Raw genomic sequence first — 16620 nt, forward strand, 5'->3', positions numbered from 1 at the left:
GATTGGGTGAGGTAACAAATGCGAGTTAATGACATCTCAGCTAAAATCAAGAAAAGAAATGGGCATGGGCAGGACATGTAATGAGGAGGGAAGATAACCGATGGTCATTAAGGGCTACGGATTGGATTCCAAGGGAAGGGAAGCGTAGCAGGGGGCGGCAGAAAGTTAGGTGGGTGGATGAGATTAAGAAGTTTGCAGGGACGACATGGCCACAATTAGTACATGACCGGGGTTGTTGGAGAAGTATGGGAGAGGCCTTTGCCCTGCAGTGGGCGTAAGCAGGCTGATGATGATGATGATGAAGGGGCATCAATATTTTAGACAACTAATTGCACTCTACATTATCTGCAGTCGCTTTGTGCAAAATTTCATTAACAACAAGCAATATTAAGTGCACGAAAGTTTGCATGCTAGTTTTGAAAACTGCCTGAAAATGTAAATTGAGAAAAAACACATTTGAAAGTTGTAAACACCTGTTACAACCAGAATTTCATGAAAATTGTTGAAAACATATAACAATGCACGCATTACACAGCCAGTACATTTAGAATTGTCCAGCTCCATATGTTGTCCCTCCCGTCCATATGTTGGTCCTTCCCGGTTCTTGACGGTGAAGTCCTCAAGGCATGCTCTTTTCACCATGCCACAATGATGATCTCGTGCCTCAGCTGAGCAAACATTCTCTTAACTCTCCTTTGGTCATGCAAGCTACCTAATGTGACAAGCTCTTCAGGTGGACTGATCACAGAACTGATCAGCTGCAGTCAATGGTGGCCTCACTAGAGTATCACGTGATTTAAATGGCTAGTACAGAAGCGAACAGCTGGCTACGAAATGGGTATTTCTCTATTCGGCAGAAATACGAAACTTGAAGGTGCCTCGTCTACAAGAATGAGGCTTTCACAACCTCTCCAAACAAACTGCAATGGTGGACAATGCCGAGGTTCCAAGAGGCGGGCGTTCAAAGATTGCCGACATGCACGTAAATTTGTGGTTTTGAGAATCACGAGTGATTCAGATTGATCTTTCACCAATTTCTTGTTTGAATTCAGCCTTGACTTTTGGGGAAATAAGAGTTGAATGACCAAGTAATAACTCAAAACTAAGAAATTTCCCAAAAAACATGATTTTTCAAGGAGTTTTCAATGAACTATACAGTGTGTTATAGAGGATGACATAATTTCGTCAACTAAGGGTTCTTTAGTGTGCACCCAAGGCACGATATACGAATGCTTTTTCATTTTGTGCACATCAGAATGCACTCAGGAATCGAACCTCCAACCTTGTCCTCAACAGTGCAATGCCATAGCCCCTGAGCAAGCTTTATTTTAGCGCAGGTACAAAGAGCACTGGCTCTGAACAGAAATCCGGCGTTTCCTTTCATATCGGTACACCATGAACCCACTAGTGCCTACTGTGGGAATCCTCATGTTGAAGCCTCACATCTCCTCTGAAGGGCTAAGCACAAAACGTGCAAGCACTGCTAGCACCACTGAGCAAGTCACACAGAATACTGCCAACACTAACCAGGTCCCCTTAATAATCATCAGTCTATTTTATGTCCACTGCAGAACGAAGGCCTCTCCTAGCAATCTCCAATTCCCCCTATCTTGTGCCAGCTGACATCTTATTCCTTCAAATTTTCTAATTTTGGAGATGGAAATGAAATTGAACATGTGTTTCAAGTTTTGCTTATGCAAAAAAACAATTTTTTTCCCAGTTATTCAGTAAATTTGCACTTGCGTTTCACCATTATTCTACACGCCTCCAACACCACACGCCACGGCTCGTGAGCCAATACATTAAAAAGGTCCATTGCAGCTGTTTCAAGAAGACATACGAGCGGTGAGTGGTTGTGCATTCTAAAAGGGGTTCTATCTTATCGTATGCATGCCCTCATGCGACTGGTCAGAATCATGCTTTTGTCAGCAAAAGCGCAATTTTGACCAATCACACGAGGGTGAGTGCAGTTCACTTTCTGAACCACTAGTGAAATTACAGCAGAGTTTCACTTTGCCGCCTGCACATCGAATTTTTCCGCATGTGGCGACACCATACCCAAGAAAGTGAACAGCCAATTCCGCATCACAGGACAAGCATTTCAGAACAACTCAGTATTCGGAGAGGCCGCACATTATAACCAAGAAAAGGTCTCCCTTATCTAACAGGCTATGCAAATGAAAGAGAGAGAGAGAGTTGAAGAGATGAGTCCAGTACATATTGCAGATCTAAAAACGTACAGCCTGCCTGACAATTCTGTGCCTCACACCATGCACGGACATTGACTCTGTGCTTATTTTGAGTTCCTAGGTTAGTGTGCATGTCTGGATATTGCCGGTGATGGCTTCTTATGCGGTTGTTTACCCATCTGGACCATAGATCGTCCACTACCTGCCTGGAGCGCCTACTAGCTGCAATGCAGGAGAAGTATGAGGCACCTCTCGCTAGCTGCTGGGAGAAGAACCGGTCGTTGGGCATGGCATGTTCCCAGCTCTCGTCATGCGCTCAGACTGCCTAGCGGTCAGAGCTTGCCTGGTTTTATGGGAAGATTAAATTTTTGACGTACTGATCTCGGTGTCTTCCTTGAGGGCCAAGTCTGAGATCTCAGGTTCCAGCAAAGTAAACTTGCTTAGTTGTTAGGCAAGTTTATAGCCACAGCGTCATAAATATCCTAGTCAAATATGCTGTACATGCAGCTGGGAGCCCACAGTTCCTTAACCTTTTCAAACCACAGCCACTTTTACTTTTCATACTGCTGGCATAGGATGATAAAGGGGAATTTACACACACTCGTGCACAGCAGACATGGCCAACGAGCCAGGTGGACAAGGTCAGCACTTCATAATACCTTGTCCAGCAAAAGCTACAGATGCACTGCCATCACTAATATTGGCAAGCAGAAAACACATACCTGTACTTGTCCTGCACTTTCTGCTTGATGTCAAGAAGGTTAGCCTGTGTTATGTCGCGCTCCAGGTACTCGGACAATTTTTCGGTGGCACTCTCCAGGTCCCGTTGATTGTCCTGGACAAAGCAATCACCTGTGAGGACTTTGGGAGGAGTAAGGACATCAGATTCTCGTGTTCTTGTTTATTTTAATTTTTTCTTTGACAGCTGTCAATTTGGTTATCACAGTACGAAGCCTCAATTTATAGAGTAAACAAGAAAGTCCATCAACTTTTGAACTGGACAGTGTAAATTGCATACATAATGCAGCATGACTATGCTTTTCAAGTGACATCACGCCAATTGGAGGTGGTAATTCTAGTGAACGAAGTGGAACCGCCTGTCGCATTCTGGCACTTTATTGCCACATATTTTTATACTGGCCAGCAGAATACCAAAATGGACAAATAAGTAGGGTCAGTTGTCAGGAACGTTAGTAGGGTTAGAAATGCTCTCTACACTACATCCCCCCTGTCAAAAAGGTGGACTGGTTACAGACTAATTATACAGATCCAGCCTCTTTGTCGTCAAACGTGTTGTACCGATCAAGTATACCGAGGACAGTGATGTGGAGACCCGGCGTGCACCATCCCTGGGTCGTCTGCATTTGGCAAGGAAGGCACAAGTTCGCGTGGAGCCTCAGGAGGAACCCCACCAGCAGGCTGAGAACCCAAGAGTTCTTCCGCACTGTCAGTTGTCTCTGCTGTCTCCGGCACTGGAGTGGCACTTTCGAACCAGGTGACCCGCTACGACCAGCAAACGGAAAATGCACATGACAGTTCCGCTGAATCACACCTTTCGGTATTTCCACCATGTAGCCTCGCCGATGCTGACCACGACTCAGCACCCAAGCAGCACACATTGGGCAACTGTCGCCCAGACATTCTGGCCAGGTAGTTCCTGAATCACACCTCTCGGTATTTCCACCATGTAGCCTCGCCGATGCTGACCACGACTCGGCACCCAAGCGGCACACATTGGGCAACTTTCACCCAGACATTCTGGCCAGGTAGACCCAGTAGCAGTTGAGCACAGTGGTGACAGTTGTAGTCCGTGGTCTCCGTGCGCCTAGCAGCTTTGTCATGCTCTTTGAAGGCCCTGTGGTTGGGCAGTTTTGAAGTTAGATGGTCACAAACTTTTGGCAAACAGGTGCACAGGTGACAACCTATCAAAAGCTGAGCTGGACTTAAGCCTGAACGGGGGTGTATCTGTACACCAGCAGAGCCATGTGAAAGTCAACGTTCTTCCACAGTTCCTTCACTGTTCGAACTGCACGTTCCACTTCCCCATTTGACTGGGGGGAAATAGGGCTATTCGTGCAATGAATAAAGCCATATGTCAACCCAAAGTCCGCAAATTCTTTCAATGAAAACTGCGGTCCGTTGTTACCCTAAGGAGTTTCAGGTACACCAATTGGAGCCATGATATCTTTAATGCAGTAATGATTACTTCCTTGACGTTCCGCAAAGAGTCAATACTTCCAAAAACCGTGAATAGTAGTAGAGAAATACTAATAGGAAGTCCTGACCTTCAATGTGAAAAATGTCTGCCCTCACTTGTTGCCAAGGGAGATCTGGGGCAGCCGCCCGTATCATGGTTTCTGTCCTCTGCTGTCTCACAGTTGCACAATGTTCATAGTTCTCGACTACTTCCTCGATTCTGTGGCTTATTCCGGGCGACCGGCACCATAGCGACTGGCATGCCCTCGCCTTAGACCAAGCCACTCTGAGATGACCCCTATGAAACAGTCTTAAGCCCTCCACTTAGAAGACTTCAGAAACAACCAGTCGACCTCCTTTCACCAGAAGTGAGTCAGCAAGCAAAAGTTCATTGTGCTGTTTCCAGTACCCTGCCAAGTTTACAGGTAGTAGTCTCGTTCTAAATGACCAACCATAGTTGAAGAACTTCGCCAAGGTAGAGCAGGCACCATCAGACGCTTGATGCCTTCTCCTTGTTTCCAAGTCAATGGGCACACTCTTGCCAATGGCTGCCATGACCACTTGCATGCAGCTGCATGTAGCTTTCAAGGGAAGCAATAGCAGTGTCCAAAGAGGGAAGCGGAGCCCTTGACAATCTGTCGGCAGAAGCTAGCAGCTTGCCTGGAATGTACAGTACCTTGAGCTTACATTGCAGGCGCTGTATCCTGGGTGATAGCAGATCCACCTCTATGTCACCCAGAAGTGTTCTTAGCAGCTGATGGCCTGCTTCAATGACAAATTGGAGGCCTCAAAGAAGTTTGTAAAAACACAGGACAACCCACATGAGAGGTAAGGCCTCCTTTCCCATCTGGCTGTATCTCTGCTCAGTCTTCATGAGCGAGCGTGAAGCAAAGGCTGCAGCACGTCTTTTGCACTTTGGCTGATCCTGCATCAGGACCGCTCCGAGCCTGAAAGAACTTGCATCAGCGGAGACCCCCATTGTGCGTGTTCGGTGATAGCAAGCCATGCAGGTTTCGAAGAAAGTATACCTTTTAATTTTTCGAAGGATCCTTGCTGAGGTGTACCCCACAACCAAGCTGTCCGCTTGCACAAAAATTCTCGAATCAGGGCCAACATGTCTGACAGATGTGGCAAGCATCTCGCGACATGATTTACCATTCCCATTAATCTTCGGACACCTCCGACATTCACAGGTGGTTCCATCTTTTGAACAGCTTCAACTTTAGCTGGGTCTGGCAAGATGCCATCTGCAGAGACTACAACACCCACGAATTTAATGCTGGACACACCAAACTTGCACTTTTCCTTATTTAGGGTAAGCCGTGCCCGGCTTAACAGGTTTAACATTTTGCCGAATTTTCTGTCCTGCTCTTCTCAGTTACGGCCAAACACCAGAATATCATTATTCCTGTTAACCATGCCTTGCTGCCCCCTCCAAAAATGCAGGAAATCCTGCACTGAAAGCACTCTGGTGCAGACATAGTGCAGCAAAACCACTACCTAACGAAAGGTGTTATGAATAATAATATATGGGGTTTTACGTGCCAAAACCACTTTCTGATTATGAGGCACGCCGTAGTGAGGGACTCCGGAAATTTTGACTACCTGGGGTTCTTTAACGTGCACCTAAATCTAAGTACACGGGTGTTTTCGCATTTCGCCCCCATCGAAATGCGGCCGCCGTGGCAATGTGTTATGAATAAGGTAAGTTCCTGGCTCCATTCCACCTGCTTGACCTGGTGAAAACTAGATGAAGCATCCAGCTTTGGAAAGACCTTCACCACTGTGAGGAGTCTCAGAACTTGTTCGAGCGTCAATAGCATGTGTTCAATTTAGTCAAGTCCACGCATATGCGGTATGTATCAGTCCTTCCGCATCACCACCAGGCCAGCACACTATTATGTGTTGTGTTTGTGTTCCAATAATTATGCACAATGTTTCCAATCTGTCGAGCTTGGATATTAAGACAAGGCACAATAGGATAGGTATCCTTTATAGTGTGCATAAGAAAAATGGAATGGCCCCTGGCTCCATACTGATTTCATATGGTTCCTTCAGCATGCCGGGACCTTCGAACAGCTCTTGAGAGAGGCCTTCGGTGGTATACTTTTCGTCCTGAGTCATGGTTTCTGCAAATTTGATGACTTGCAGTGGTTGAATGGCTGGAAAACCCAGCGGAGGCATCATTTACGAATACACAATGTACATTTTCTGCTCCGCCGTTTGGTCCCTCCATTTCAAGGTAGCCCAGAAGGTACCTAAAACCATCAGCGACTGCCCTCTGGGGCCCATTAGCTCAGCTTCTTTAGGATTGAGACACATAGGAATTCAAGGGAATGTGCTTGGTAGGACAGAAATTCCCGTGCCACTATCGACCTTGAACTTAAGCCGTGTCCCATTGACTTTCACGTCAACATACTTGGCTCGGGGCAGATTGGCTGAGCCAACCTCATTCAGCCCTACAGCTGACACTGAATACTGCATGGCACATCACCAACAAGTGGCCCTCTTTTCAGCACTTGCTGCAGAGAGCAAGTCGAGCTGGGCATTCCGTTGTTGGATGGGATGCTCTGCCATAAAATTAACACCCACATCCTGAGGCTGGAGGTGATGAAGCTTTGGCTGCTGCGGAAGGTGTTTGCTTTTGCAGCATCCATGCGGATGGACAAAGTCGCCATACTCATGCCGAGGGAGTCATGTGCAATACGCTCCTTCTCAGCAACCCCCTGTTGATGCACACGCATCAAAGATTCTTTGAGACTGAGCTTTGTGCACCTGCACAACTTGTCGGAGAGCTTGCTATCACGCAAGCTGACAACGAAAAGGTCGCGTACAAGTCTCTCCTCGACTTCTTTGGAAGTGTAGTTGCAGTGTCAGGCCATGCTCGGCTCAGCATCAAAAAAAAGAAAAAAGGAAACAGTTGCTTTACTGCAGCCGCACAGTCAGCACTCATGCGCTGCCATTCCAGTACAATTTCCAAATTTTTGCGCCACTTCTGTCAACTCTCGTAAATGATTAATTGAACAGGTCAAATCGAATAAGTCGATTAAATGAAAGGTGGACATCAATGAATATTAATAATTTTGTGGCTACATTTAATCAATTAATTATTAATCGATATTACCAATCCTACATCACTTAGCTACACCCCTGCCTCCTGTTTTTCCATGTGTGTCTTGTTTCCTTTAACCTTTGAGAGTTGCGCTGATTCAAGAAAACATCATCAAATAGTTTGAACTCATCCAGACTGCCACACTTGTGAATGCTACTAACACAATTTTTCTACATGAGAAAACAAAGCGTAACGCAAGATTGGCGGTATCACTGTCGAAATATTGAACCAGCCTCTCATGATGTGTACCCACCAATTATAATTGGTCAACATTACTCAATAACTAATAACTTAAAGATAATTAGTTCATAACAGCAGAATATAAACAAAGATGTGATTTGGCCAGTTTCACAGAATTTTACCACAGAGCTCACTGATCCTCTCCGAGCCATTTGGCTGGCATATTTGTCTAGCTATTTGCAGGAGTGTGGTCAGCAGCACTCTAGCAGAGCATGGATTCCCAAATCCTTTGCTACCCCCCCCCCCTTCAGTCCAGAGATGGCATAACATTTTTAAATGATTCAAATTGAGGAAAAGATTTATTGCCCTCAACTGCAGTTTCCTCAGAGACTAGTGACTCATCCCATGGCAGAGCAAACGTTGAGCAGTTTTCAGAACTTTAATCATTCCGTCCAGACTTTATAGTATTTGGTGTTAGTGCCTTCTTCCACATTATTAATTACTAGTAGCCTGGCCAATAAGGTATTAGGAATGTGGAAATTCCTTGTTGTTCGGTAAGGGTTTCAAAAGTTTCTGAAGTTTTGGGAACTGCTGGATTTGGAGAGGATACAGTGGGAGTTCTTACCTCAAATATGACAGACTGGTTGTTCTTGCGCAAGTAGTATGCGAACACGTAGGTGTACATGAGTGTCTGACGACACTGGCACAGCACGTCCACTGCCTTCTTGAGGAACTGCACCTCGATCCAGGACATGTTGTGCTGCTGCATTTCCTCCATCTTCTCCTTGACGGCCGCATACAGCTTGTGCTCAAACTTGAGGCTCTGCATGTGGTTCAGGTAGCGGTTGCAGTAGAAGAGGTAGCGCTGTAGTGCTGCCCGCGACCGCTCCTGCGCGTCCCGCGCTGCCCGTGCCTCCTCCTCGTCGTAGCGGTTGCAGTTGTACCACGATGAGCCGTGCGGCTCCCAGGGACCCAAGCAGACCCAGCAGAAGTCAGCCTTGCAATTTTGGTTTTTGCACACCATGTGGTTACAGCCACCGTCCTTCTCGATAGTCACGCTGCACCGCGGGCACTCCTGCATGTGGAGACCTTGTTTTGGTCTTGTGCTTTAGCAAACTGCTTTACCCAGCTGAAATGACTGCACTATATGATACGAACAACTCAGGGGAAAGCTTTGGACTAAAGTTAATCATCCCCAACCCTGAGTGCACTAGAATATTGCCATTACCACCAGATATGTTTAACCTGATGCAATAGCTTGGCACGCACTGGCCAAGCACTGCTAATAAAAAGCAAATGAATCCACATGTCAATTCATTTGTCCAGTGTAAGGAAGCCATTCTTTTGGCACGTAAAAATGTTGCACTGTCTAGCCGATGCCGTGGTAAACTGGTGCACATAAGCTGCTAAATTATTGTGCACATTACGTTAGTGACATTCTTGGCAATCACTTGACTTATCAGTAGGGTGCGTGATACAAAATAGTAGATTTAGAATCGAGTGGAATCAAGAAAGAAAGAAAGCCAAATATAAAATCAAATATTGAATATTTTAAATTTTTTTGCTAAACTTATTGTTTACAAATTTTGGGCCTGAAAATATGGCACTGAACATTTTTGGGAGTTTCCTAGCATTGCATAACCAGAATGTAGCAAGCTATCAGTAACTTATGTACATAGAAATCAAGATACACAATATGGTCTACTATTATTAAAGGGAACACCAAATTAGTATGCCAGTTCTGATAACAGCTCAGTTCTTGTATATGAAAGTCTGAAAATTTCTTTTATCAATAGAATTTCTGTTGAATAGAATCAAGTGCTTGTTTCCCTCTGAAACTGAAGAATTGGAGACGTTATCTTGTATGAAGTACCAATTAGCTTCTCATTTTAGTAGTGTACCCGTGTTTTGCGACAATCTTATTTTTTTTTTATAGAAAGCTTTGCTTTTCAGTTTTTCTCCAGAATACAGAAGGCCTATCCCAACTTTCCAGCAGATGGATTATCAAAAGGCTAATCTGACAGACAGACGAAAGGACTGTGAATCATGCGACTTCATGACCGCTCCATGTGCAGCCGGCACCGATGATAAAGAGCAGGCACCATCCATGGCGTTTTATTGTCAGGTTCGGCGTGATTTGGCACCGGTCAAGAACTCTGGAATCTGGAGGGTCACAGCAAGTTTTCACGACGCTCGCTTCCCCCTTCTCTTTCCCTGTTCATCTGCCAACCGCACAAATGCATACAGCTGGCCATGACACTGTTACGTCCTCCATGTAAATCCAAAGCTTGTCTTATGACGGGCTTATCGAAGCTACAAAAAGAGACGGATGTGTCGCGAAGATGGTGACCATGAACAACTTTGTTGCCATCCCGCACTCACCTTAATTTTCGAGGCGGTTTGTCTATTTTTTATGCGTCATGCAGCTGCTGCGCAAGGATCTGCACAACTTTAGTCGTCGACGCCCAATGAAACAGCACTGATTAGGCCTAATGGCTTAGGCAGATGTGCTAATAGGCTGCAAGACGTCGCAAAATGCCTGCCGCTAATGTGTTCGTGCATGTGGCTTATCAGTGATCATCCTCAAGATAGGGCATATAGGTTAGATTGATGGCAGTTGAAGCGGTGTGAAGCTTGTCGTTGTGTATCGAACGTGATTTGCATGCTTGTCAGCGGCTAATTGGCCTGATCTTCCCTCATGCTTTTGCACTTTACAAAATACATGCAGCTTTTGTTGCAGTTCTTTCTTTCTGCGTTGCGTTATCATTTCGGCTGGTCCCGTTGGCCAGGATGAACCTTGTACTGACAGAGGCGGACCCAGCAGACACAGTGCCATTCTGTGAATTTTGGCTTTTGGGTGCTGTGTATGCAATCCCCACATCGGGCCAACTTCGGGGAGCGCTCCCAGTGACGAAGTCCAGTACTGCGTTAGCCAGGGCGGTTTATTCGCAGCGCGCTCAGCACTTTTTTGCTTTTTTTTTTTCAGAGAAAATGAAGTGCAATGCTAGCTTGGGCAGCATCGAGCATGAAGGGCTCTGTGGCGCACGCGACATGTGGCACTGCACGAGTCCCTACATTGAATGTATCGAATACCCGAAAAATCTTAATAGTACATACATATTCAATTTACGAAATGAATTCTTTTAACGTCCCCTGTTCAATTTGGTGATATTACAGTAATCGCCCACCCCTACCTATAAGTGTTTTATGAGCAAAAAAAGCCATAATATTTACTCTGGTGTCCAGCAACGAGCATTGTATGAAATTGAAGGCTTGCAGGTGCACTGCTGGCACAGACAGAGAGCTTGTAAGCTAAGCGATCGCAAAGAACATAAATGTTCTCCTTAACTTGGCTGTGTATGTGCAATAGTTTATAACAGCCATGCTTAAGGTATTAGGAGTTAGTATTCTGCAGCTTACATCTCCTTCTCGCATGCCAGCATACATGGCACTCGACTAAGACGCAGCATGTTGTGTGCACAGAGTGCAGGAAACGGCAGTGGAGGTAGTGTGTCGTGGCGAGGCGGCACCGGTAGGGTTCGATACATCCATTTGTAATAAATTTTTGCGTTTAAAATAAGATTTCAAATGCAAATGTCTGTATGAAAATTTTAAGAAAAATTGTGATCATGTCATTATATCTGTTAGTTCTTTATAACCTGTTCATTAGACGAGGTTTGACTGAGTATGCAAAGATTATGGGAGAACCAAGAATTGTTATAAGGACCTAACTCCAGAAAAGACGGTTTCTTTGTGCAGCTATGGCCAAGCCAATTTGAAGACAGAAACAATGGTGAACAGCCCATGCACCCATTACCCCCAAAAAATGTGCTCACAGCCAGCACTGAGTGAATGCACAATAGTGACTAACATACCAGCTGTTCTGTTCAGGTGTCTCTGAGGAGTACAGCGAAGAAGTGTCTGCAACATTAGGACATTGCCCAGCGGTGAAATGCTTTACCCAAGAAGTGAACACTAAGGGCACATACCAGAGCATCTGAATGTTGCAATATGCTGCCTTTGCAGACCCCATCTCTGGGTGACAGTTCAAACCACTTTCAACATTTGTTTCATATCAATACAAGCATGCCCTGTTCAAAATATTGAAGGATTTTCCTTTATTTCAACCTTTTACTGAAACCAAAATCTGCACGTAGACAAAATGAAGATAACAAAAACTGCCCATATGAGATAAAATAAATACCTAAGAGTTTATATCAGCTATGCTCGCCATCTAAGCTAGCTCTGTTGCTACCATACTGAGATCAGAATGTTGGCAAGCTTTGTTAGCTGTGATCCTGCACATGTAACAAGGGGTAGTGGGTCACTCTGTCATGTAAAGAAATAATCTCTTTCCAATTACTCTTTTTGCAAATTTATCAACAGATTTCATGGCACATAAACTGCACGGTGGGGCCTTTGACTAAACGCACAAGTGGTCGATGTGCAGTCCCAGGAATGGCGGTAGTGACAAGTGTGATCGCCACATACAGGAGGCAGAAACTTGCCTTGGTGTTTGCTGCTATCCAGTTGGACGTTTCACTGTCGTCGTCACACTTTTTCTGCCACTTCTTGAGCAGGTGGCACTTGACAGGGTCATGCCAGTTTTCCCCGCACGCGAAACTGCGGAGGTACACCTGGTGTCAATACACTATTCACACCCATGGCCTTTAAAGGCGCACCAAGGAGAAACACTACACCAGTTAAGACTGAAGTGTTCTTTCAAAACTTTAATTTTGTTAATGTCACAGGATAGAATGAGTACTAAAAGAAAAAAAAAAACACGAAGGTCAAAGTTCCAGTTCTCAACCTTCACACCGAAATTGGGCCGCTACATCTATGTGACATCCCAAATTTGAATGTATTTTCTCGTACTGTTCAGGCCATTGTATTAATGTAAAGGTTCTTGAACCTTGCTTGGTTCAGTCACTTGCTCTTTTCAGAATACAATGCGCACAATTTTTACCAATGAATGCTGAATAGGCCCAACAAGGTGCCATCAAAATTCATGATGTCATAGCAAGCTGGAGCAGGAATATTAAGGTGGTGGCACCATTTTTACTTCAGTTTTGCACCTTTTCTGGCTTATGAAGCCTTTTTTCATGGCAAGAGCATTTTTCCTTTCCTTCTTTTTTTTAATGTAGAAGAACAATTTACTAACACAGGTCATGTATATATATATTTTTTTTCGAGTCCCTTTACAGGTATACCAAACAAAACGTTAGGTTAGATTAAATAAAACTTAAGACATCTGTGTTTTGCAGGTCTTGCCTGAGGCAAATATGAGTGCTCAAAAGGACGCTTGCCCCAACCCCATTCCACACAGTTCACGATAAGTGCAATACAGGGATGGAAGCGGCCAAGGAAGTTTTGGAGCAGCCCTGGGAGCAGCAAATGTGGCACGTTGGAGCAGGTTTGGAGCATGAATTGTCTGTTTTGGAGCAGTAAATATGTGTTTTGGAGCAGCTTCGTGAAGGTCAATATTAGTGAAATACAGTTATATGAAGAAAAGGTGTCACTTATTTGACTTCGCAGAAAACTCTCAAATTACGGCAGGTCAGTTCTGCGGAAGTCCGTAAGGCCAGCAAAATTCATAACAGGGAAATATTGTCATCCACCTGACTTCAGCATGAAGCTACAAAAGAAAACTATACAGGTTCCCCAGAAAGGTTCATTAAGTTACATACCGGATGCACCAACTAAATGTGTCCAATAAAATAATAACCGAAGGCTTTCCGTGAACTGTGCTCACTCTATGCTGATAGACTTGTGTCAATGCTAGTCGAGTTTTCTTTCTTTCTTTTTTTTTCATTGTGAACAAGCAAGTAATATTTAATTTTAATGAACTAATATTTATTACTTTACTTATTCAATAACGTGTCAATGCAACAGTTGTCAAATACGTCGAGAAATTACTAAAAACAGCGTATAGACCTTTCCATAGGGTGAGGAGGAAAGGGTGCGCGGCGAGCCTTTCCTCCTCTCTGGCTTGTGCAATCCGGCGCGGCGCTGCTTGAAAGTATTGCTGTCGTGTGCTGAGGAACGATTTCAGGATGTTTTAGATTGTATTTTGTGAAATTTACGCAATGTCCGTTCATATAAGGTTGTCGGGGAAGCCTTTCGGTGCATTAGTAACTACAGTACACGGAAATATCTCTTGTGGGAGCAAACACGCGATGCGCACTACCAGCCGTGGTGCGTGTATGTGTTGTGAACTATTTTGCATATATCGGTTTTAATTCAACGAAAAAAACCGGCGTCTCTCTGTATTAGCAGCATCAAATGTTAACTCTGCTCAGTACCTGACTGCTTGGCGTAGGGACTAAAAGAGCGCATGCTCATGTATGGTCAACCTAAGGCAACCACGAGACATCTAAGCAGCAGGCGCTATCAAATATTTGTGATACACTGGCATCATTCTCACGCATATCAAGTCTAGTAGGCTTGAAATCACTTTATGTCTATGCTAGCCCCTGCATGAGGCCAATGGTGCTGCTCCACGCGCCAATAACGGCGGTTGGTGAACCAGCATGATACATATATAAGCTATATCACAAGACGCCAACAAACACTGACACCAAGGACAACATAGGGGAAATTACTTGTGCTTAATAAATGAAGTAAAGAAACGATAAATTAATGGAAATGAAAGTGGATGAAGAAACAACTTGCCGTAGGTGGGAAACGATCCAACAACCTTCACATTTCGCGTGCATTTGTTGGCTTCTTGTGATATGACTAATAAAAATCGGGCCCCTCGGTTAACCCCCTTTCTTCCCATTTAATATATAAGCTATGTGCTTCAGCACTGCCTTTTTGCCCTGTAAAGCCATAATATCCAAAATGGATTGCATAAAAACAATGCGATGGCTATTTTTTAGGACAAAATTTCCGTAATAAATGTGTCGTAGAAAACAAAACGAACACAACCGAAAAAAAAAAAATTATCATTCTCTTTCCCGAAAAAGAAAGAGAAAATGGGCTAACGCTGCAGTGCGACATCGCATAGTCATGCCGCACAATGTTTATAGATCTATAAACATTGATGCCACATGCTTGGACCATGCACTATATAGAACAAAGATATTTGTAATCCAGCACCTACCACTGCTTAGGATGCTCGCGCAGTTCGTAAACGGTCGCTCTCCTTGACAAGTATAGTTCACACTGTAAGGTATGCTGTTATTACTAACAAAACATATTTTATTCATGGGTGGAAACTTCATCCACTGCACCAAGTAGTCACGCAATGTAATCTCCAGCTAAAAGTTTGAACACTTGTCAAAGTATAACAGCACAGCTCCTATCGTAGCAGAACAGTACCCACGCTGTTACGATCGTCGCGTATGTTTCATTGCTCCTAAACTGCAGCTTAGAACTAGAGGATAATACTGCAATAAGGTCACATTAGTGAATGGAACTTTCAGAAATACACAATTTATCTCCGAGGCTGATTGTAGGCTCAAACACACGAGGACATATCGCGCTGCTTGCTCTGTCTGCCTCAATGCCAGCAGAAAGTCCGGCTGTGCCGACTTAAACCACTGCAGTACGTCCCACAGAACTGTTTTCCATGTAGGAGGTGCCACATCATACTAAACAGAGCGCACGAGTGCGAAAACAAACGCCAGAAACTACCACCGAGCGTACACCTGCCATGCAAAACAGAGCGCTCGCCCAAGCCAGCCTGCCGACTGCCCATAGATGGTGTCACTGTGTAGCAACAAGGTGGCACCCATGAAAAAACTGTCTATATAGCGACCTAGGTCTTGTGTAGTCCTCTTTCAAAAATAAAAAAAGGAGCAAGAAAAAGCCTGGGAAAATTTTAAAAAAGAACATCAAAAACATCCACGTGACGAGTCCCCACACCAGTAATGTAAGTGGTCTCAGATGTAAACATCGTCATCAGCTCACTGTGTTTATTATGAACATGCAAACCTTGGCCACCTCTGTGTAACGGTTTCGAAAGCGAACTGTTACAAGGATCGTGCTACTTTGATGCGCGTCAAAAAATGCTGACGCACAGCCACTCGTTCCCAGTACCCCTATTTGACAAGGTTTGCGTAAAGGTTGATGCAATTTTTTATGCGCAGGAGCGTTGTCAAGGCCACAAAGGGCTTTATCTTGTTTTTATTTTTTATTTATTCAACAGGTTTTTTTTTTCTCATTAAGGTTTTCACGAATACTGGGTTGTTTTAAACGCTGTTATTGGTCATTTCTCAACGTCATCCACAACTTTTTAATTGGCATCTCGTTGATTACGTAAATTTATAAATTTAGCTAATTAAGCATATTCGTGCACAATGAACGAAAAGTATTCACAGTGGGCACCATGAACAACACCCATCAAGGTACAGTGAACACCGTTCACATAGTGACCTCAGGTAATTTTTCATTCTTGGCCACCTTCAGTTAAGACAGCACAATACCACAGAATAAATGTGAAGCTGACGTACTGGTCAGTGCACGTTCGCCAAAATTTAACATCGCTTGCTGAGTAAAAGCTATAATATATTTTTGAAAAAAAATATATATATATATATAAAGGGATATAAATGTTCACTGGCTCTCCGGTTGGCGTCAGTGACCAATATTTTGAATAAGCTTGATTATTTGGGCTTATTTGCGGTTCCACCACAGGCGCCATAAAGCCAGTGTATAACAGCAATCGATACTTTGCGCATCGCACAATGGTTTATTATAATTTTTGTACTCGATCTGCGCAAGTGGTGTCGTGAATATCATTGCCATGAACACAATTTCAGAGATTTGTGGTTTTGTCGAACATTTAATTATTACCATAACTTGGCCGCTAAGTTTGACTAAATATGAAACTTTACTACCTTGGCTTATGCTCTGCGGCTGCAAGAGCCTGATTCTGAGTGGTGCGGCCGGGCAGAATGTTGTGTAGCCCGAGTGCACAGTTAAGTGACGATTTCAACT

General features: G+C 44.2%; 1 protein-coding gene across 3 annotated transcripts in view; it reads right to left on the bottom strand.

The window, feature by feature from the left end:
• The window catches only part of ari-1 (E3 ubiquitin-protein ligase ariadne-1), a 39964-nt gene that overhangs the window by 7464 nt on the left and 15880 nt on the right, over positions 1–16620 (bottom strand). For all 3 annotated transcript variants that reach the window (XM_065427424.1, XM_065427422.1, XM_065427423.1), the window contains 3 exons: positions 12186–12300; positions 8303–8752; positions 2912–3024 (listed from right to left, as the gene is read on the bottom strand). In XM_065427424.1, the coding sequence (XP_065283496.1) occupies positions 2912–3024; positions 8303–8752; positions 12186–12300 (678 nt within the window). The remainder of the gene's footprint in view (positions 1–2911; positions 3025–8302; positions 8753–12185; positions 12301–16620) is intronic.

This window comes from Dermacentor albipictus, chromosome 2 (genome assembly GCF_038994185.2).
Source record: "Dermacentor albipictus isolate Rhodes 1998 colony chromosome 2, USDA_Dalb.pri_finalv2, whole genome shotgun sequence".
NCBI classification, from domain to species: domain Eukaryota; kingdom Metazoa; phylum Arthropoda; class Arachnida; order Ixodida; family Ixodidae; genus Dermacentor; species Dermacentor albipictus.